This window comes from Glycine max, chromosome 13 (genome assembly GCF_000004515.6).
Source record: "Glycine max cultivar Williams 82 chromosome 13, Glycine_max_v4.0, whole genome shotgun sequence".
Taxonomy (NCBI): Eukaryota; Viridiplantae; Streptophyta; class Magnoliopsida; order Fabales; family Fabaceae; genus Glycine; species Glycine max.
Window position 1 is genome coordinate 11,295,057 of NC_038249.2, and position 21,036 is coordinate 11,316,092.

The 21,036-nt window shown below is 32.7% G+C and overlaps 1 protein-coding gene, 1 long non-coding RNA gene and 2 other non-coding genes across 4 annotated transcripts; 2 read left to right on the forward strand and 2 right to left on the reverse strand.

Annotated features, from left to right (window-relative positions):
• Positions 1-662: 662 nt before the first annotated feature.
• LOC106795456 (uncharacterized) lies at positions 663-2,934 on the reverse strand. Its single transcript, XR_005888081.1, has 2 exons — positions 1,775-2,934; positions 663-1,672 (listed from the first exon to the last, which is right to left on the reverse strand). It is a non-coding gene; the product is annotated as an uncharacterized lncRNA (long non-coding RNA).
• A 1,299-nt stretch (positions 2,935-4,233) lies between these two features.
• Positions 4,234-5,154, forward strand: GASA19 (gibberellin-regulated protein 19). The gene is made up of 3 exons (NM_001371552.1): positions 4,234-4,364; positions 4,746-4,776; positions 4,868-5,154. The coding sequence occupies exons 1-3, from the start codon at positions 4,299-4,301 to the stop codon at positions 5,050-5,052; spliced, it is 282 nt and encodes a 93-aa protein (NP_001358481.1). The 5' UTR covers positions 4,234-4,298; the 3' UTR covers positions 5,053-5,154.
• Positions 5,155-8,455: 3,301 nt separating this feature from the next.
• TRNAM-CAU (transfer RNA methionine (anticodon CAU)) lies at positions 8,456-8,527 on the reverse strand. Its single transcript has one exon. It is a non-coding gene; the product is annotated as a tRNA-Met (tRNA).
• A 7,705-nt stretch (positions 8,528-16,232) lies between these two features.
• LOC112998910 (small nucleolar RNA R71) lies at positions 16,233-16,339 on the forward strand. The gene has a single exon (XR_003264089.1). It is a non-coding gene; the product is annotated as a small nucleolar RNA R71 (small nucleolar RNA).
• Positions 16,340-21,036: the final 4,697 nt, after the last annotated feature.

The window sequence follows — 21,036 nt, forward strand, 5'->3', positions numbered from 1 at the left end:
ACTTTGGAAATTAAAAAACAGTTTTTTGTTCTCCTTTAAATATCACTATATAAGCATGAATATGTACTGGCTCGACACGCATATGAAAAAAACGTAAAGGACGGAAGACAGTACGTTAGATGGAATAGTCACTTTCTTTCGTTATTTTAAAAGTGCTATTTATATGTATTTGTTGAATAAATCAGAATAGAATTTTAAAATTGTCACTTTGAAACTGAGAAGTGAAGATAGACACAAATGAATTTTCAATTTACTGTTAAACCAAATGAATTAATTTAAAATTAAAAATTTGAAGATAAAAATTTGAAATTGTCACTTCCATATCCTAATAGAATATTTTAAATTAACTGTTAAATCAATAAATTAATTTCCATAATTGGTCCAAAATTATGTGATCCCGATATAAACAACACCACAATGTAAAGCCAGTTAAATTTGAACCCAACAGTTTTTTTTTTTTTTTTTGCAAATTCATGTGTGTACCCAGCAATACTACAATATTGCGGACTGAAATAGAAATGCAACTATTTCTTAAGTATGAAGCTAATTAATTTTCCGTAATACAAAAGTCACACATATTTCCATTAATAATAAACTGGAAAAAAAAAGGCAGCTATCTTTTTTGACAATGTTTGAATACAATATTAATAAAATACATTGTCTGGAAATCATAATTATTAAATTACAATTTTAAACTGTCAAAATAAAGTAACATAAAAATTTATTCATCAATTAAATGGGGTTATCATCACTCCAATTTTGCTGCTTAGGCTGATTTTCTGTCAAGATTTCCTGCCATTGCTATAGCTGAATGCAAAAATGCAACGCAAACAAATATATTGAACCTTTACACCACCAAAAAAAGGAAGAAAGCACAAAGGTGGAGATGGGTGAGGAACACAAAAGTCAGAAAACCAAAAAAGGCAGCGAAAGATTTAACCTTTTCTGTTTGGATACCCCATTACAACAAAGAAATGACCAACGAAGGCAGCACAATAAACAAATGATGGAAAACAAAGGTGTAAACAGACTAAAGTGTATGTTTGTTTCAGAAATTCACATAACCAAAATAGACACCGAAAGATAAAGATGAAAACGGACTCAAAACAAACAAATGAAGAAATGGGGAAGAATGATATAGAAAACAAACTTGAGTTACAGTTGAGGGATACCTATGACTGGTGTTCTTTGTGAGAGTTGTCATTCTTGGATTGTTTGCTGTTCTCGGCCAAGAACATAGCGCAAGTGCAGCCAGTATATAGAAAAGTTAAAGATGGTAAAGCAAACAAAAGAAGAACATGCAACAAAAATAAAGGAAACATAAGGATCTGACAGACAAAGACCACAGGAACCGAAAAGGGACGAAAACACAAAAAGCTAAGTATAGGAACGTAAAAAAAACAAACCAAAAATACACAAACATGTTGGGAAACGTCAGGAGCACGCAAAAAACCCACAAAGGTTGGACCTTTTTTGTCGTACAAAAAAAAGTAAAAAAACCAAAATACAAAATAATCGAACACAAAGACAGCCACAGAAAGATCGAACCTTTCTAGATGAACAAAGCCATAAATCGCACAAAAAAGGGAACACATGCTCACAATGATCGAACCTTTCTGGATGAACAAAGCTATAAATCAAACGCAAGAGGTACCTACATGAAAATACATACCTACGCAACAAAAAAAAAAACGGTGAGAAACACAATGCTCACAAAGCTAAACAAAAAGGTCACAACTTTAGCGATCGAGAGCAACACAAAGGTCACATCTACCATCATCGAGAGGAACTGAGAGCTCTGGACCATAAAGAGGTTAGGAACATCCAAAAATAATCAAACGCAAGAGATACCCACATGAAAATACATACCTGCGCAACAAAAAAATGGTGAGAAACACAAAGCTCACGAAGATAAACAAAAAGGTCACACCTTTAGTGATCGAGATAAAAATCGAGAAACATAAGGATCTGAGTGGCAAAAACCCCAGGAACCGAAAAGGGACGAAAACACAAAAAGCTAAGTATAGGAACGTAAAAAAAACAAACCAAAAATACACAAACATGCTAGGAAACGTCAGGAGCACGCAAAAAACCCACAAAGGTTGGACCTTTTTGGTGGTACAAAAAAAGTAAAAAAACCAAAATACAAAATAATCAAACACAGAGACAGCCACTGAAAGATCGAACCTTTCTGGATGAAAAAAGCCATAAATCGCAGAAAAAAGGGAACGCATGCTCACAAAGATCAAACCTTTCTGGATGAACAAAGCCATAAATCGAACGCAAGAGATACCTACATGAAAATACATACCTGCGCAACAAAAAAATGGTGAGAAACACAAAGCTCAAAAAGCTAAACAAAAAGGTCACAGCTTTAGCGATCGAGAGCAACACAAAGGTCACAGCTACCATCATCGAGAGAAATCGAGAGCTCTGGACCATAGAGAGGTTAGGAACATCCAAAAATAATTGAACGCAAGAGATACCCACATGAAAATACATACCTGCGCAACAAAAAAATGGTGAGAAACACAAAGCTCATAAAGATAAACAAAAAGGTCACACCTTTAGTGATCGAGATAAAAATCGCAGCTAAAGTGTGTTCTTCCACCTTCTCTGCAAACAACATGCCAAAAAATATATTGAACCATTACACCACCAAAAAAGGACCTAAACACAAAAAGGTTTTGTGTTTATGAACCGTTACTCATGAAGTTTTGAGATAAACAGAGAGTTCAGAAGAATGGAGAGGAACAGAGAGTTCAGAAGAGAGGAACAAAAATGGGAAACGGAGAGTTGAGAAGAAATGGGAAATGGAGAGAGGTCAGAAGCAAAATTGAAAATGAAATGTATGTTTGGAAAATGCAAAAACCTTGGGAACAAAATTAGTGCATTGATAACTGTGAGACATGTTGGAAACTTAAATGCATTGCTTACCCAAGACCGAGAAAAGTAAAACGCGTATGCCACATTGCCACTGAGTAAAATAAAAAATTAATAAAATAAAAATAATAAATATTAGGCGGGAAATGAGGGGGGCTTGGCTCTGCGACACGTGACCATTGGATTAGTGTCAGGGCCTTGTTTGTATATAGATAATAGAAGATAGATAGATAATAGATAATAGAATAGATTGATTGATTGATATATTGCGGTTTTAGCTTGGTAAAATTAAAGTTATTGATTGAATTTGTTTGATTTAAGAAAAAAAAATAATTACCCAGAACCTATTTTAACTATTGTTTGACATATGTGTTGACAAACATGATCAACAACTATGCGTTATAGTTATATATATATAAAACTCAATCTATAATGTTTCTTACATTAATTATACTTAGACTATAAATACCTTTAATTTAAAGAAAGATATAATATATTGATAAATAATTAGAAGAGAAAAAAATATAATTATGTTTAGGCAAAAATTATAAATTTAAGATAAACTTATTGTTATTAACTAAACTAACCATTTTTTTTAATATTCATGAATTAGATAACTGGATCTTATAAATATAAATAAATGGAGTAATAAAATTTACTTAGAATATATGCTAATGCATTTAATAAGAATTGATTACATTTATTCATTTAATAAGAATTAATTGTATTTAATAAAAAATGAATGAATATGAAGTTGTCACTTGTCATCATCATCTCATAAAACAAAACTATATATATATATATATATATATATATATATATATATATATATATATATATATATATATATATATATATATATATATATTTTAAAAAAATAGTATCATTTTTTGCAGAATTGATAATTGACTCAAAATATAAATTCATGCATTTAATAAAAATTGATTGCATTTAATAAAAGAGAAAATAAGTTTATATTGTCACATGTCACCATCCCGTAAAATAAAACCTTCTCTCTCTCTCTATATATATATTTTGAAACATTGGAATTCAATAGGTTGCATGTATGGAAATATTAATTTAAGCACCGGCCAAAAACCAAATTAAGACAAAAGAAATAACTCTTAAATATAATTGCATGGTGAGTGTTTATATCTATTTTTTTGTCTTCATTCTTCAAAATTTGATCGAAAGTCTGATTAATAATTGTTTGAGTAAAAAATTCAACTTTGATAATACTCAAACATTTAATCTTAACTTGAATATATTAATTATTAGTGTGCAATCACTTTTTCTATTTGCATCTATATAACTCCGTGAACTTTACAGCATTTCTATATAACTCCTTGACCTTCGCTGCTTTTCTAATTAACTTAGTTAGACTTTGTTCCAAGAGAAAGACCAATCACAGCATCATGACTAAAGTTGTGTGTGCACTTCTTCTTATTTTTGTCATGGCTTTTGTGACTCAAGTTGCTTATGTGAGTGATGATGTTTCTTTCCCTATACAATCAGCAACAATAAATATATACTGAAAACTCCAGCTGCCTGCTATAGACAGTGATTAGTGATCATATAATTTTATTATCATTTGATACTTTTTGCTTTTCTACTTTTTTTCTACATTTTCTTATTATTTAGATTAATTACGTTTTTTTATCCGTACAATATACGAAATATATTCGTACTTAAGAATTTGTTGTCTTCTCTCACCCTTGTTCACAGTTTTTGAAAGAAAGCTTAAGATATGTTATTAGAATGAGACCAATTAAATATAATTATAGTTCAAATGTGTAAGCAACATATATATTATTTACTCTCCCCTTTGACTTCCGATTTTTTATTTTCTTTGACATCTACAGGGTGGCGGCGAAGGATCACTTACGCCCCAAGGTACTGATTCTAGTCATATTGTTGAGACTTTTTTTTTGTTGTTGTAAATTTGATGTTGAGAATTGAAACACTGGTTGCATTATTAATTCAGAATGTCCGGGGGCTTGCGATTATCGTTGTTCAAAGGCTGATCGGACTAAGAAGGCGTGCCTGAACTTCTGTAACATGTGCTGTGCGAAATGTCTGTGCGTTCCATCAGGAACCTATGGTCACAAGGAAGAATGTCCATGTTATAACAATTGGAAAACAAAGAGAGGAACTCCCAAGTGCCCCTAATTCAACTTCATTATTGCTATTCATCAATAAAATTTAATTTGTATTCTTGTGGCATGCTATGGTATATGCCCTCCGTAAATAAATGTGGCTGTGGTTATCTTATTTCCATCTTTTAACTTCTTTACCATCAATCCTACAATTTTACTTTATTCACAAAAAAGATGATATATAAATTAAATAATAACAATTTAATATCAAGAAGTAAATAATAAACAATAAAAATAATTTTTGATTCGTAAATGTTTCTAAAGAAATTGGCAAAGGGAGAAGTTAAAGTGAAACTTTTAGGATGAATAATCATTAACTCTTTGATTGTTTAAGAACAAGGAAAATAAAATAAAAGACTTGTATTTTTAAAAAAGTTAAATCTAAAAGAAAATAAAGAATGTTTTTTAAATAAGTGTAATGAATATATTTATCTCAAAAAATTTATTCTTCATTGTTATTTTAGCATTATATTCTTTAAATATTTTAAATTGAACTATCTATTTTAAGATAAGAGGCGTGAGATAATATAATACTTAAGTACATCAGTTAGAAAAGGATATGATAAAGTCTATATTTGAACATAAGAGGAGAGAACAATATAATATTTGCAATTGTCCAAGAAAATTAGTTTAATTTATTTTAATGGTATTAAGGCAAATAAACTAAATTGTATGCGTTAATATAAGAAGAAATAACATTGTAATACTGTATCTCTAAAAAGAGAGGAATATAAACTACTCATTATATTTTAAGAAATGTTATTTAGAGCATTTACAACACAGTTATTTATGCGAGTGCCTTAAAAGCAAGAAACCATACATAACATAAAAAAATGTCAATTGAGCATTAAAACAACATTGCTCAACTATTAATTTAAATTAAACACTTATTTTAACAATAGAAAAATAAAAGAAATTAAGTAGTTAAGCACTCACTTTAACAATCTTAAAATTAGAGTTATTTTTTTTATAAAATTCTTAAATATATGTGATAATATAGATTATAGAGTTCATAAATCAACCCATTTAAATAACCATGTATTATAAATGCTCTTATGTAATTGCATAACAAATCTTATAAGAGAGATAAAGATATAATTAATTATTGTGATGGAGAGAAATAGACATAATGTTTTATAAATTGTTGTGGGAATAACATAAAACTGATTTCTTATTTTTTAAATTAAATATTTATTTTTAAGTTAATAAAAATATTATTATTCATATACAAATGTCATTTTGAAATATAAGCAACCATAATTAATTTGTTTTTAAAATTGATGCATATGAACTTGGATACTAGTAGATATGATCAACAATATATTCATCTTTTCTGTAGATATAGTAGATATAATCAACATTATATCTTAAACAAATTAATGCTATAAATAATATAATTGTTAAAATAAATTGCACAACATCTAAATATCTAAATAGTAATAAAAAAATTATACAGTAAAATTAAATAATTAGAAGACGTATAGTATATTCACAAATAATTATAAGAGAGAAAAATATTAATTACAATTGATAGTTTAGGAAAAAAATTATAAATTTAGCACAAACTTATTATTATCAAATAAATTAATCATATTTTAATCTTCATGAATTAGTTAATTAGCTCTTATAAATAAAAATAAGAGAGTAATAAAATTTATTCAAAATATATGTTACTGCCTTTAATAAGAATTGATTGATTACTAATAATTAATTGCATTTAATAAGAATTTATTGCATTTGTGCATTTAATAAAAGAACGAATGAAAATAAAATTGTCATTTGTCATGATCCCAATATATATATATATATATATATATATATATATATATATATATATATATATATATATATATATATATATATATATATATATATATATTATAGCTTAATACCGTGTTATGCACGGGTGCTGGGTTTAATCTATTTTTTTATATTATTATATTTTAATATATTTTTAATTATTTTTATATAAAACTCACTCAAGCAAAAACTTATAAATATTATTTTTTATGATTGAGATGTGTTTTATTTTAGTATTGATTTATTAATTTCCTTAAATTAAAAAATGCTAATGAATGATTACTTTAATTAATATAATTATATACTTATCCTTAATTGCGAATGAAAAAAGTTATTTACATTTTCATGACAAATAACTTTAAAAATTACTTTGACTAAAATAAATATCATAAATTTTTTAATATAAATATAAATTAAAATTTTCCAAGTGTTAATAATTAATTTAAATTTGAATATATAATTATATTATCAATTAGAATATAATTACTATTGTAACATCCCCACTTACATGTATGTTTGGCAGACCTTGTTATTGTTTTGTTGTTTGATTGTGTAGTGTTTTTAGATTATTGAAATAGTAAAAAATGAAATATTATCATATGATATCTTAGCATGGTTAAACTCTTAAATTTTTAAGTTGAAATTTAGAAAAAATAAAGATAATTTAGAGAAAATTCTTTGATGAAAGGGTGAAACTCTTAAGTTTTTAAGCTAATGTTTAAAAAGAATATAGAAATTATATAATATCTTTTTCAATCAACACGATGTGATTTAAATATTTAACAAATTATAATTAATTAAGCTATATAAATACATTCCAGATTCCAAATAATCCTTGCTTGTTATATTATGTAATAATATTAACTAATATATTTGCTCTAAGCTAGTTGATCTCAATGCCTTTTTCTTTTTCAATCAACAAAAATCATTTTCTTTTTGTGAAGTCATTCTTAACTTACATGACGAGAATAAATCATATAGCAACAGAAATCATTCTCAAATCAATTTTATTGCATTATGCTTTAAGCTACTTTTACTTTGCCTTTTTCAATTATCAATCAACACAAATAATCATTCTCAGTGTTAGGGTTTATTCCTTTAATTGAGTGAGGGAAATGCAAAAATGAATGACACCAAGACTCAAAAAGACTCTAACTTAAAAAATGTAAGAAAACCTACGTATTGAAAACAATTATGTGAAAACAAATTATTCTTCATATGATAAATTCATCTAAACTGGCAATCCTTTCCCATAAAATTCTATTTCGTTAACCTCTCAAATGAGTCAAATATCAAGGTTAGTGGATAAATTTACAATTGATGTTTTTTAAAAGAAATTTATAATTCATTTTAAACCAATGGTTGATGGATAACAATTTTTGTTTTCCTTAACGAATTATTTTCATAAAATAACTTCATCCAAAATGGGCGAAACAGAAAATTTGAATTTAAATTTGTAATGTATTTGTGCTGGGCTTTAACTTAGCCGTCACAGTGGAAAGAGAATTTAGCGTTAAATTAAATTGGGAATCATAAACATAAAAGAAAAATTAAATTGAGAAAATAATAAATGTAATCGGATTTGTCAAAAAGAAAATCAATCGGAAGCTACTCTGTATCAGAGCCAGGTTTCGATCCTGGGACCTGTGGGTTATGGGCCCACCACGCTTCCGCTGCGCCACTCTGATTTGTTATTTGACTGTTGTTTTATGTTATATTAAAATAATACTTTACAATTTTTGTCCAATTATTAAGTAAAAAATCCTGAAGGCATAACACACGTTTGAATGTTTGATCGATATCAGTTACCGGAATAACTCGTACACAATTCCCTCAAACGTTTTCCTTTCAATCCATTTTTAGTTTCTTAAATCAAGAAAAGTATCTTCCACTCGCGTCTTTTAATGGTTGCTTCACATCAATAACTAGCAATATACTTTTAATTGTCAAAGAGAAACCAGCTGCATTTAGACTCTCTCAAAATTAAACTAAATAGTTTTAAACCATTTAATTAATTAAATAATAATTTTTTTTATTAGGAAGTTCAAATCAGTGTTGTAAAATGATGGAGGCCTATCCATGCATAATCTTAATATGGACATTTGTGTATTGATTTGTTTAAACTTAATTGTTAAAAAAAGTTTTTATTTTTTATTTTTTATATTTATGGATAATTCATTGAAATTTATATATTTTTAAATATCAAAAGATTTGTTTAAGTTATAAAAAAATTCTAATTAAATACCACTAGATTTTATTGTATTCCTTAAAAAATCATAAAAATCTTAATTAAATATCACAAGACTTATTTATATCATTTAAAATTCTAACTCAATACATCATTTTAATGTGTTTTTCTAAAATGTTTCCTTTTAAAAAATATATTTTTTTGCTTATTTTAAGAAATGTCGTATCTATTTCTTAAAAAAATACTTATATAAAAAATGTTTATTTTTTTAAATTTTTTAAAGTTAAAACAAACTCACCCCTCTGAAAAATTTTAATAGTTGTGTAATATTAGTCCTTTATTTGAGCTTTATATGTTTACCTTTTTATAAGACAGTTGCTATTTTCATCACCCTTTTGGATGACTTTTTTCTTATTCCCAACATGTTTTTTTCATGGAAACATAATTTTGTTGTGTAACATAACACTGAACAACATAAAATAAAATTGCGAAATTTCCTAATTAGAAATTAACTAAGGTAAGCGCTGCTTTATTTGCCCTCTTCAAGTCCACAACTAAAATCCGGATTAAGCCCAATGTTTCATTAATTCCTGAAATTAGATTAAAAACATCAAATTAACTAAATGAGCCCAAATAATAAAACTGCCTAATTAATTGACAATTAAGACCAATCAATAATTAAAATGGTGCAAAAAGGGTTTAGAAAATAGAAGAAAATGATGGCACATCAAAACCCCCCATACTTAGCCTTTTGCACTCCTGGGCAAAATGAAACAAAGAACAAAATCCAAGGATATCAAAGAGAGACAAACAAACACATTCATATATTTCTCAATGAACATCAAGGAATGAAAGGAATGGGTAACATCTAACATAAGGAGATCCAAAAAATCAAGACATTCATGAAAATCATCCAAGCAACCCAATCATGGCAAAATAGTTAATCAGCTCAAGAATGAAAAGTGATAAAGCCTCACAAGATATACACTCTATCTCTCAAGTGTCTAGGCTACTATTTACCCTCAAAGCACCCATGAAAGCAAACACCACATAGACTTGGCAAGATTCTAAAATTGACAATCAACCCACAAACACAAGCACATGAGGATCAAAAGGTCTTTTAAGGTTGTAATGGGGCCAAGGACAAGGTATGGAGAAATATGGAATAAGTGGCTAAATCCCAAAGGAATAGAGGAGCAAAGGGGAATAAGTGCATATTAAGAAAAAAATAAGAAAATAAAAAGAAGTAAAGATAAAAATTAAACATGAAGAGTAGAACCAAGAGTTTCATCATTCTTGTGCCATTTAAGATCTTATTCACTCAACTTTATTGCTTTTCTTTTTCTTTTTTCGAATTTTTTTTTATCCTTTTTTTTTATTCTATAGCCTTTGAGAAACAACATTTCATTCAGCATGTCCAACATTTAACCAATATACAATGTACATCAAGTATGGCCCAAAATACATCATGAAGCATAGCCAACAAAACAAGTTGTCCAATGAAACAAAAACCCCCCACACTTATTCCCAAAACAATTCCAAAGCTCCAAAATTCCTTAAGGATATGGTGATATCATGGTTTTTCACTTAAGGCTTGTAGTGAGCTTCAAAACAAGGAAAGGGAAACAAGGCTCAAAAGGGCTATCAAAGGAATTAATTCAAGGTAAGTCCATTTGGCTAGAAGCTTATAAGAACAAAATTGCCTCAATCATTTCCAAATATGCATGTGAATTAGGACGCATCAACAAGAATCAAGCCAAGGCTATTGTGCAAGCAATCAATGGGGCAAAACACACCAAATGATTATGATGATGGATGACTCAAATTCTCACAAAGGTAAACTCATCACTTTCAAATTGAGCTTTCAAAACTATCATGACATGTAGAGAAGAATCAAGGATTTCAAGTCACAAAATGTCAAGAACTTTTATTTTCAAAACAATTACCCATTTCTTGAACATATCCTATAATTCAAAGAAAAACATGCAAATTCGTACGTGCACACAAAATTGACCCAAAATATTAAACTGAAAATCTGACGAAACTAACAACATTAACAAATTAACACAACTAACAAATTAACAAAACCAACAAAACTAGCAAAACCAAAGAACACTCCCCCCCATACTTAAACAACAAATTGTCCTCAATGTAGCACAATTAAAAGATTAAAAACAATTAAATCATCAAAGAGAATCGGACAAGTGTAATAAAAGCAAAGAAGGAGATAGGAAAAGAAAAACTCCCTAAGTCATGGTGGAGGAAGAGTAGGGTGGAGTAAGGAAGTCTCTTCCACCACTACGTCCACTAAAGAATGGTTCGTGAGAAATGGCTTAAGTCGATGTCCGTTGACCTTGAAGCTCTTTTTTGTGGAGTCGCTTTTGATCTCAACTGTACCATAAGGAAAAACATTAGTAACAACAAAAGGACCAATCCACTTAGACCTCAACTTACCACTCATGAGTCCAAGCCTAGAATTATACAATAACACTTTTTGCCCAACCATGAAGTCTTTTTTAACTATCATACTATCATGGAACTTCTTGGTCTTTTCTTTGTAGAACTTGGCATTCTCGTAGGCTTCTAGGCGGATTTCATCTAACTCACTCAGTTGCAACTTCCTTTCCTCGCCAGCTTGATCCATAGAGAAGTTGCAAGTCTTCACTGCCCAGTATGCTTTGTGCTCAATTTCCACTGGAAGATGACATGCCTTTCCAAAGACAACCCGATAAGGAGACATTCCTATGGGTGCTTTGTAGGCAGTCCGATGTGCCCAGAGAGCATCATCAAGCCTGGTACTCCAATCTTTCCTGCTTGGCTGCACAATCTTCTCTAGAATTCTCTTGATTTCCCTGTTAGAAATTTCTGCCTGTCCATTAGTCTGGGGGTGGTATGGTGTGGATACCCTGTGTACCACCCCGTACTTTTTAAGCAGGGCATGCATTGTCCTGTTGCAAAAATGGGTTCCTTGATCACTAACAATTGCTTTAGGTACTCCAAACAGTCAAAACAGATTAGACCTGACAAAGTCTGCGACAACTTTAGCATCATTAGTTCTAGTGGGTTTGGCTTCCACCCATTTTGAAACATAGTCAACTGCAAGGAGAATGTAAACATAACCAAAAGAGACAGGAAAAGGACCCATGAAATCTATACCTCAGACATCAAACACCTCACAGAATAGCATAGGTTGCTGAGGCATTTGTTGTCGCCATGTAAGTGTATTTCCTGCTCTCTGACACTGCTCACAAGTGCTGCAAATCTTCCACGCATCTTTAAAGATGGTGGGCCAATAAAAACCACAATCAAGCACTTTGCGAGCTGTCCTTTGAACACCCAGATGACCTCCCGGTGCGGAAGAATGACAAAACTGCAAGACTGAGTCAGTCTCATGATCTGGAATGCATCGTCTAATGACCTGATCACTGCACAATTTCCACAAGTATGGGTCATCCCAAATAAAATGCTTAGCATCACTTTTAATTTTATCTTTTTGGGGTTTAGATGCTAAGGGAGGAAAAACAGAAGCAACTAAATAATTGACAATATTAGCAAACCAGGGAGTAGAAAGAGAGTCAGAAATACTATACAGTATATACAAATGATCATCCGGGAAATCATCCCGAATAGGTGAATCTGCATCAGATACACGTTCGATCCGACTTAAATGACCAGCAACTAGATTTTGTGCTCCGCTCCTATCACGGATCTCCAAGTCAAACTCTTGGAGCCAAAGCATCCATCGGATCAACCTAGGCTTAGAATCAGCCTTCTTCAACAAGTACTTTAGAGCTGCATGGTCAGTATAAACAATAATGCGAGTACCAAGCAAATAAGATCGAAATTTTTCAAGAGCAAAAACTATGGCTAGAAGCTCTTTCTCAGTAGTAGTATAATTTGCTTGGGCAACATCTAAAGTCCTAGAAGCATAATATATCACCCTGGGCAATTTATCAATTTTCTGAGCAAGGACAGCCCCCAATGCATAATTTGATGCATCACACATAAGCTCAAAAGGGGCTGTCCAGTCGGGTGCCTGGATGATGGGGGTGGTAGTCAGCGCTCTTTTGAGGCAATCAAAAGCCTCTTTGCATCTGTCATTAAAGTCAAACTCCACCTCCTTTTGCAACAAGTTGGACAATGGAAGGGCTACTTTGCTGAAATCCCTTATAAAGCGCCTGTAGAATCCTGCATGACCAAGAAAAGATCGCACCTCTCGCACACAAGAGGGGTAAGGCAATTGTGAAATAACAGAAATTTTTGCAGGATCTACTTCAATACCCTTATTGGAAATAATGTGGCCTAAAACTATACCTTGCTCAACCATAAAATGACATTTTTCAAAATTTAGAACAAGGTTAGTTTCAATGCATCTATTCAAAACTTTTTCCAAACTATTAAAACAACCATCAAAAGAGGATCCATATACAGTGAAATCATCCATAAACACCTCTATGCAATTTTCTAAAAAATCACTGAAAATACTAATCATGCACTGCTGGAAGGTACCAGGGGCATTGCACAGGCCGAAAGACATCCTCCTATAAGCAAAAGTGCCGAAGGGGCAGGTGAATATGGTCTTTTCCTGATCCTCAGGAGCAATAGTAATTTGCATATAACCAGAAAAACCATCAAGGAAACAGTAGTGGGATTTACCTGCCAGGCGTTCAAGCATCTGGTCAATGAATGGCAGGGGAAAATGGTCCTTTTTGGTAACCTGGTTCAGCCTCCTATAGTCAATGCAGACTCTCCAACTGTGAGGAATCAGCTCTTCCTTCTCATTTCTGATCACTGTGAGGCCAGTCTTCTTCGGGACTACCTGGACAAGACTCACCCATTGGCTATCAGAGATAGGATAAATGATTCTAGCTTGCAAAAGCTTTGTTATCTCCTTCTTCACTACATCAAGAATCATCGGGTTGAGTCTTCTCTGTGGTTGTCTTACTGGTTTAGCTCTATCCTCTAAATTTATTTGATGCATACATGTGGATGGGCTAATACCAGGAATGTCCGCCAGGGTCCAGCCTATAGCCTTCTTATGCTTCTTGAGAACTGACAACAACTTCTCCTCTTGCTCATCAGTAAGGGAGGCAGATATAATCACTGGAAAACTCTTGCTATCATCCAAGTAAGCGTATTTTAAATTTGATGGCAGAGGCTTCAATTCTGGTGTGGTCGGCTGGACAGTGGTGGAAGGGGATGGTTTCTCAGCCTTTACCTCATAAAGAAAGTCAGAGGTATGTGTACTTCCTGAAACATGGTTAGTCCTATCTGACTCTATAAAATCAATCTCAAGAGGTAAAACACCACCACCAGGCATGCAATCAATATCACTCTCAGATTCACTCTCAGCATCAAATTCAGACATATGATCAAGTACAATTTCAGACTCAATGCATGAAGAGTGAGAGGCATGCAGATTAGAATAAAGATCAGTCATGTATTCATCAACAACATGGTCAATTATTTCAGCACGAAATACAGAAAGATCTTCAGATGGGTATTTCATAGCATCCAGAATATTAAAATGAACAGTTATATCACCAAACTCCATGGACAGTGTACTTGCATAAACATCTATCTTAGTTCTAGCAGTTTTCATAAAGGGTCTGCCTAGAATGATGGGAACTGATCCTTGAGAAAATCCATCTTCCATATTCAAAATATAAAAATCAACATGGAAAATCAGTTCACCAACTCTAACTAAGACATCTTCTATGAAACCAACAGGGTAGGCAATACTTCTATTAGCTAAATGAATTACCACATCAGTTGACTGCAAGGGGCCTAGAGATAGAGAATTAAAAATAGACAAAGGCATAACACTAACAGAAGCTCCTAAATCTAGCATGGCATCGTCAAACTTACTATTCCCTATGATACAAGGTATGCTGAATGTACCTGGATCTTTGCATTTTTCAGGAATTCGAGGAACAGATTTACCAATCAATGCGGAGACATTTCTGCCCATGCTAATCCGTTCACTTCCTTTAAGCTTCCTCTTATTAGTGCACAGCTCCTTCAAGAATTTGGCATATCTTGGAATTTGCTTTATTGCATCTAACAGAGGTATGTTTACCTCTACCTTTCTAAACGTTTCCAAGATCTCTTTCTCTGCCTCTTCCATTTTTTTGTTGGAAACTGCTCTTGGAGGGAATGGAAGAGGGGGAATGTGCTGCTTCTGCAAATCAGAATTACCTGTGGAAGAAGATTCACCTGCACAGAAATTGTTAGGTAAATTTTTGTCATCGCCTTTTTCTGGAATAGAGTGAAGTTTGGCAGGTTCATTTGCAGATGAGGAAGGTGCTACGAGTTGAGGTCCTTGACATTGCTTTCCCGACCTCAATGAAATGGCACTGACATTTTTGGGATTTAGGACAGCTTGAGAATGCAGCTTGTCAGAATTCTGGGACTGTTGTTGATTCAATTGGGTAGCCAATTGTCCCATCTGATTGGTTAAGCTCTGAATGGAGGCTCTGGTCTCTTGCTGAAACTGCATGTTCTGCATAGTCATTTGCCTCACAAGTTCTTCGAGGGAAGGTTGTAGAGGGGCCTCAACTGTTGGCTGTTTCTGGGGTTGTTGCTGTTGTTGGATTGGTGGAGGAATGTATGGTCTGCTTGGGCAAGCAGCATTTTGGAAGGAAGGAGCAGGCTGCTGTTGTTGTTGCTGAGGGCTGGACCATCCGAGGTTAGGGTGATTCCTCCATCCAGGGTTGTATCTGTTGCTGGAGAGGTCATAATTGCTATGCTGTGGTTGATTTTGCTGCTGAGGTTGAGGATGTCTATTGTAAATATTTGCAGCATAAGCTTCAGGCTGCTCAATTGCTCCAGGTTGCTGCATGGAAGGGCAAAGGTCTGTATGGTGGTCAGCATAGGAGCACAAACCACAAACCCTTGCGACAGGTACAGATTTCTGATTCAAGGCCAGCTGGGTTACCAAGTTAACCAATGCATCCAGTTTGCCTTCAAGCTTCTTAGTTTCAGATGATGCAGATGGGTTTGTAGCTACCTCATGCACTCCTCTAATGACTATGGCATCATTTCTGGCGCTAAACTGCTGGGAGTTGGAGGCCATCTTCTCAATTAAATTTTTGGCTTCAGCAGGAGTCATGTCTCCAAGGGCTCCACCACTGGCAGCATTTATCATACTTCTCTCCATATTACTGAGTCCTTCATAAAAATATTGGAGAAGAAGCTGTTCTGAAATCTGATGGTGGGGGCAACTGGCACATAGTTTCTTAAATCTCTCCCAGTACTCATACAGGCTCTCTCCACTGAGTTGTCTAATACCTGAGATATCATTCCTGATGGCTGTGGTCCTGGAAGCAGGGAAAAGGATGCACAAGCTTTCATAGGTGAAATCAGGTGCAGCCATTTCCCTTAGAGTCCTCTCACGGGGTGGAGGTTGTGCCATGTTCTCAGAATGTGCAAAATCAGAATGCTCAGAATCAGAATGTTCAAAATTATAATGCTCAAGATCAGGATGTTCAAAATCACCAATAACAGAATGCACAGATTCACCAGTAATGGAATGCTCAGAATGATCAAAAGGTATAAAATGATGCCTAACTAATCTATGAAATGTCCTATCTATCTCAGGATCAAAGGGTTGTAAGTCAGATGGATTACCTCTAGTCATACACTACATTCAACATGCACACAACTAGTTGCCTTATCATGTAAATAAAGGTGTAGGTTTGAACTACAGCTACCCTCAAATGATATCCAAATGACTTGAAATTTTGTGAGCAACCTTATAAAATGATGAGAAGATAGCACAAAAAATTTCAGACAAAAATTCAAAGTCTAACTATGAAAGCTAAAAATGGTAAGTTAAGAAAAATAAGTGAATAAAACTTGAAAAATAAAAAACTTTTGACAGAATCGCTTTTTTTGGACGATGGAGACCTCAGCCATCCTATGGCTGGCTGCCACGGCGTAGGAAATTTTTTTCTACCCCAAATGCATATATAATAATTGCGATTCTAATAACCGGAGCAAAAGTTATGGCCGTTTGAAGTTTTGACAAACACAAAATTTGCTAGTTTTTTGGAACTTTCAAATCTGACCAAACTAAAGGCTCTAGCTATTTTTCCCACAAAATATGGATTAAAATAAGTTACCAAAAAAAAAATCAGCCAAAAATAACAACCCTAGCTACTAAAACAAAAAATCTCAAATAATTCAGCATGGGTGGTCGCTAAAATCCGTCTCTAATTGATTTCTACTACTACTCTGTTTTTGCCGCAAGCACACTCTTCACAGCAAAACACCCAAGACTGAAACAGGGGAAACACTTAATGGGAAAACTGAAACAAAACACACATTAAACAAAATACCAGGACACTAAACAACATTAACACACATACTAACAATTAAACATAAAACACGAAAGGATTAAACACACAACACTAACTAGCTATTATGAACCTTTGGATACTGCTCCCCGGCAACGGCGCCAAATTTGATCGAGGCCGTACCCGAATCAAATAAACATGAAAATGCAGTAACTAGGAAGTGATCCTAGGTCGTTTCCCAACGAGCAGTGACAAACCAAATGTTCATAATATACTTGCAGTAACAGTAACGATTGGGGGGGGGGGTTTGGTTGTTTGGTAATTAAAGAGCAGAACAAGTAAACTGGAATACGAAAATACTAATATTAAAAACGGGTTGTTTCCTCTGATTCAGAAGCCATTCTCTTATCCTGGGTTATGGAAAATTCGTCCCTAACAGTCAACCACTTAATCCAACCCTGTTTCAATTTACTAAGCGAAAATCAACTTAGGGTTTTCAATACGTGATTAGGCACCACATACACCAGTTAGCCCTTCATCCATTAAGCATGAACGCAAGTTAGGCTCAGAGGCAATTAATCGAACACGAAGCGTGCACTGATTAATATTCACGAAATTGGGATAACTGGTGAAGGGAAAACTGTCAGGAAGCCACATTACAAGCGAAACCTCAAAGAGAGTTGGGCTTCGTCATCAAAAGGAAACAACACCAGAAAATCTAGCCTTCCATGGATTCAAATAGAAAACGCAAATGAAACATGAAACAGAAACATAAATGAACAGAAACGTAAATGAACAGAAACGTAAATGAAAGTAGAAGAAGAAGCACGAATGAACTCGTAATTAGAAGCAGAAAACGGAAATTTGCATTAAGAACGAAAATTGTAACAAGGGAACAGAAAAACGTGAAAACCTAAAACCAGAGCTCTGAATAATGAAAATAGCAGAATAACATGCCTTACACGAATCCCAAGGCAGCTATTTAAAAAGAGTCACTCAAAGTCACTGGGCCCTATTACAATACTCTGGCCCAAAACGAAATAAACACTGAACAACATAAAATAAAATTGCGAAATTTCCTAATTAGAAATTAACTAAGGTAAGCGCTGCTTTATTTGCCCTCTTCAAGTCCACAACTAAAATCCGGATTAAGCCCAATGTTTCATTAATTCCTGAAATTAGATTAAAAACATCAAATTAGCTAAATGAGCCCAAATAATAAAACTGCCTAATTAATTGACAATTAAGACCAATCAATAATTAAAATGGTGCAAAAAGGGTTTAGAAAATAGAAGAAAATGATGGCACATCACATATATATAGAAAAAGTCATATTTATGCTTCTATATATATATATATATATATATATATATATATATATATATATATATATATATATATATATATTGCAATTGTAGAATATACATTGAAATCATGATTTTATTGTTATGTACAATAGAACCATGATTTCAATTCCGTTGTACATTTTTATTTGACTTGATTTTTTAAAAGGTATTTGTTGAAAAACTATGAATATCAAATGTTTGATATTTTAATTATTGACTGACAGGTGAACAAATAATGCATATAGATCGATAAGATGTGGATCGTTGATATTTTAGGGTGAATTTGAATTGTAGCTTTTTTGCTACACAAAACAACCCTAATAATGATGATCTAACAAATAAACATTACCTTCATCATGGTTGATGCAATCTAAACCGCATATTTAGTTGGGACAATCTTAGGTATTACTTTTTGTTAAACACAACACAAAAAATGTAATAATTAAATGATGAGTGAAACAGTACATCCTCTAATATAAAACATCAATGGTGATATGTGATAGCTCATCCCATTGTATTCATATTCACTTTAGGTTTTTATTTTTTAAACAACGGTGACATGATTTCGATTTCTTTCAACATTAGTACACCTGTGTGACACAAATATTAATGGTCTATTTGACAATTGGGAAAGAATATATGATGAACGAAAATAGGAAAAAGAGAGATATGATGGATGGAAATAGAAAAAAAAAAATAGGATGACAAATGAATTTAATTGAGTATTCGATAAGTCACATTCCAATACTCTACTCCTAACTAACTTCTACTACCTCAATTTTAACTAAACTTCTACTACCTAAAAGAGTATTTTTATTTTCTATGAGAGTTAGAGACTAAAAATTAATTTATTGAAATACTGAGATCCATCTAAGATTAAATCTTTGATCAACTAGAAAAATTAAATCTTTAATTACACATAATTATCTATCAATCCAACATCATCATATTAGTTTATAATTGGGTTTTCAAGCTTAGCAGTTGGACCCTTAGTACTTATAATTTACATCTGTTTACTTACCTTTTCCATTCTCGATGTTCATATTTGTGTACGGGAAAATTGGGATTGTTTAATGTTGGACACAAGATATTGTGGGCCTAGGATTTTATCCAATCGCATTACTACAAGATTGAGAGATCTTTTCAATAACATGTAGCACGAGATTTCTTTATCATAACAAATGAAATTATTGGGCACGTTTGTGAAAAGATGGTGGTCCATATGCTTCTATTCTCCATGATTTGGGTTCTCTAGGCTTTGTGCCGGGAAAAAAGACACTGTCACCTGACTTTTCCCAATTCCCTTATCTATTAAGTAATAATTGCCAATATTCATTGGATCTAAGAAACTGTTGTTCGGTGTTCACTTCATTTAACATGGTTTGTCATATGAACAGGCTTTTAGATTGGTGAGAGTAGACTCTCCAAAAAGCATGTTTTGTGTTCTGGAAATGATGTAGCAGTAAGTAAACCGGGGGATGTCACTGTGATAGGTATATGTATGGGAAACATACAACAATCTTGTAAGTCTGCAGCTTCTATGAAAAAAAAATCGACTTTTAGGGACAACTGTTCTGGAAGTGATCTAGCAATAAGTGATTTGGGATGCTATTCTAATCTCGGTTGCCGAGAAGCTTAGACTTGCATCTGGGGGCCATGCTGCTCCCAATGGACTATAATACCTGGATCAGGTTTGGTTCCCCTCGACATGTATAAGGAGACTCATGCTTTTTGCATGACCCAGTAAGGAAGCGTGTACTACAAGCAACGACAGCTGATTAGCACTAATAACAACGGGATAACTGATCTTCCCGCCTCTACGCATGGTATAAAAGCGTAAAATTCTGGTATGTAAATTTCAATTTACATTCTTCACACAATGCAAGATCCTCATTGACCTCATTGACTTGAACGTTGGAGTGATTGCAGGTTTCACACCACCATCGTAATCCCCATTGAAAAACACCTTCACATGGTGCTTTGATCTCTTTCTTGAACCAAACATTTTTTTTCGGTTGTCCTAGATTGCCATAAATGAATAATAATTTTTATCGATGAAAAAGAGTTTCAATAAATTGGATCACGGGGTTCAAATAATGCTTATAGAGACAATTACAAATGACCTACTAATAAGGTCTCACATCGTGGTAAAAATCAAATTCATGTTATTGTAGGATATGAGCGCATTCCTTACCAATAGAACCAACCTTTGTTAGAAAATGAATAACTATTAGATGATGGTTATATTGAAAAAAATATATAAATATAAAATGAGAAATAGAAGATACATAGACTATAGACTGCTAACTTATAAGGTGGAACTAGTTTGAAGATATTTTATGTCTTGATTTTTATTGGAATGAGGA

Coding starts and splice junctions, on each gene's coding strand:
- GASA19 (NM_001371552.1), top strand. CDS start 4,299: ATGACTAAAGTTGTGTGTGCACTTCTTCTTATTTTTGTCATGGCTTTT. Junction 4,365..4,745: donor TTGTGACTCAAGTTGCTTAT/GTGAGTGATGAT, acceptor TGACATCTACAG/GGTGGCGGCGAAGGATCACT. Junction 4,777..4,867: donor AGGATCACTTACGCCCCAAG/GTACTGATTCTA, acceptor TTATTAATTCAG/AATGTCCGGGGGCTTGCGAT.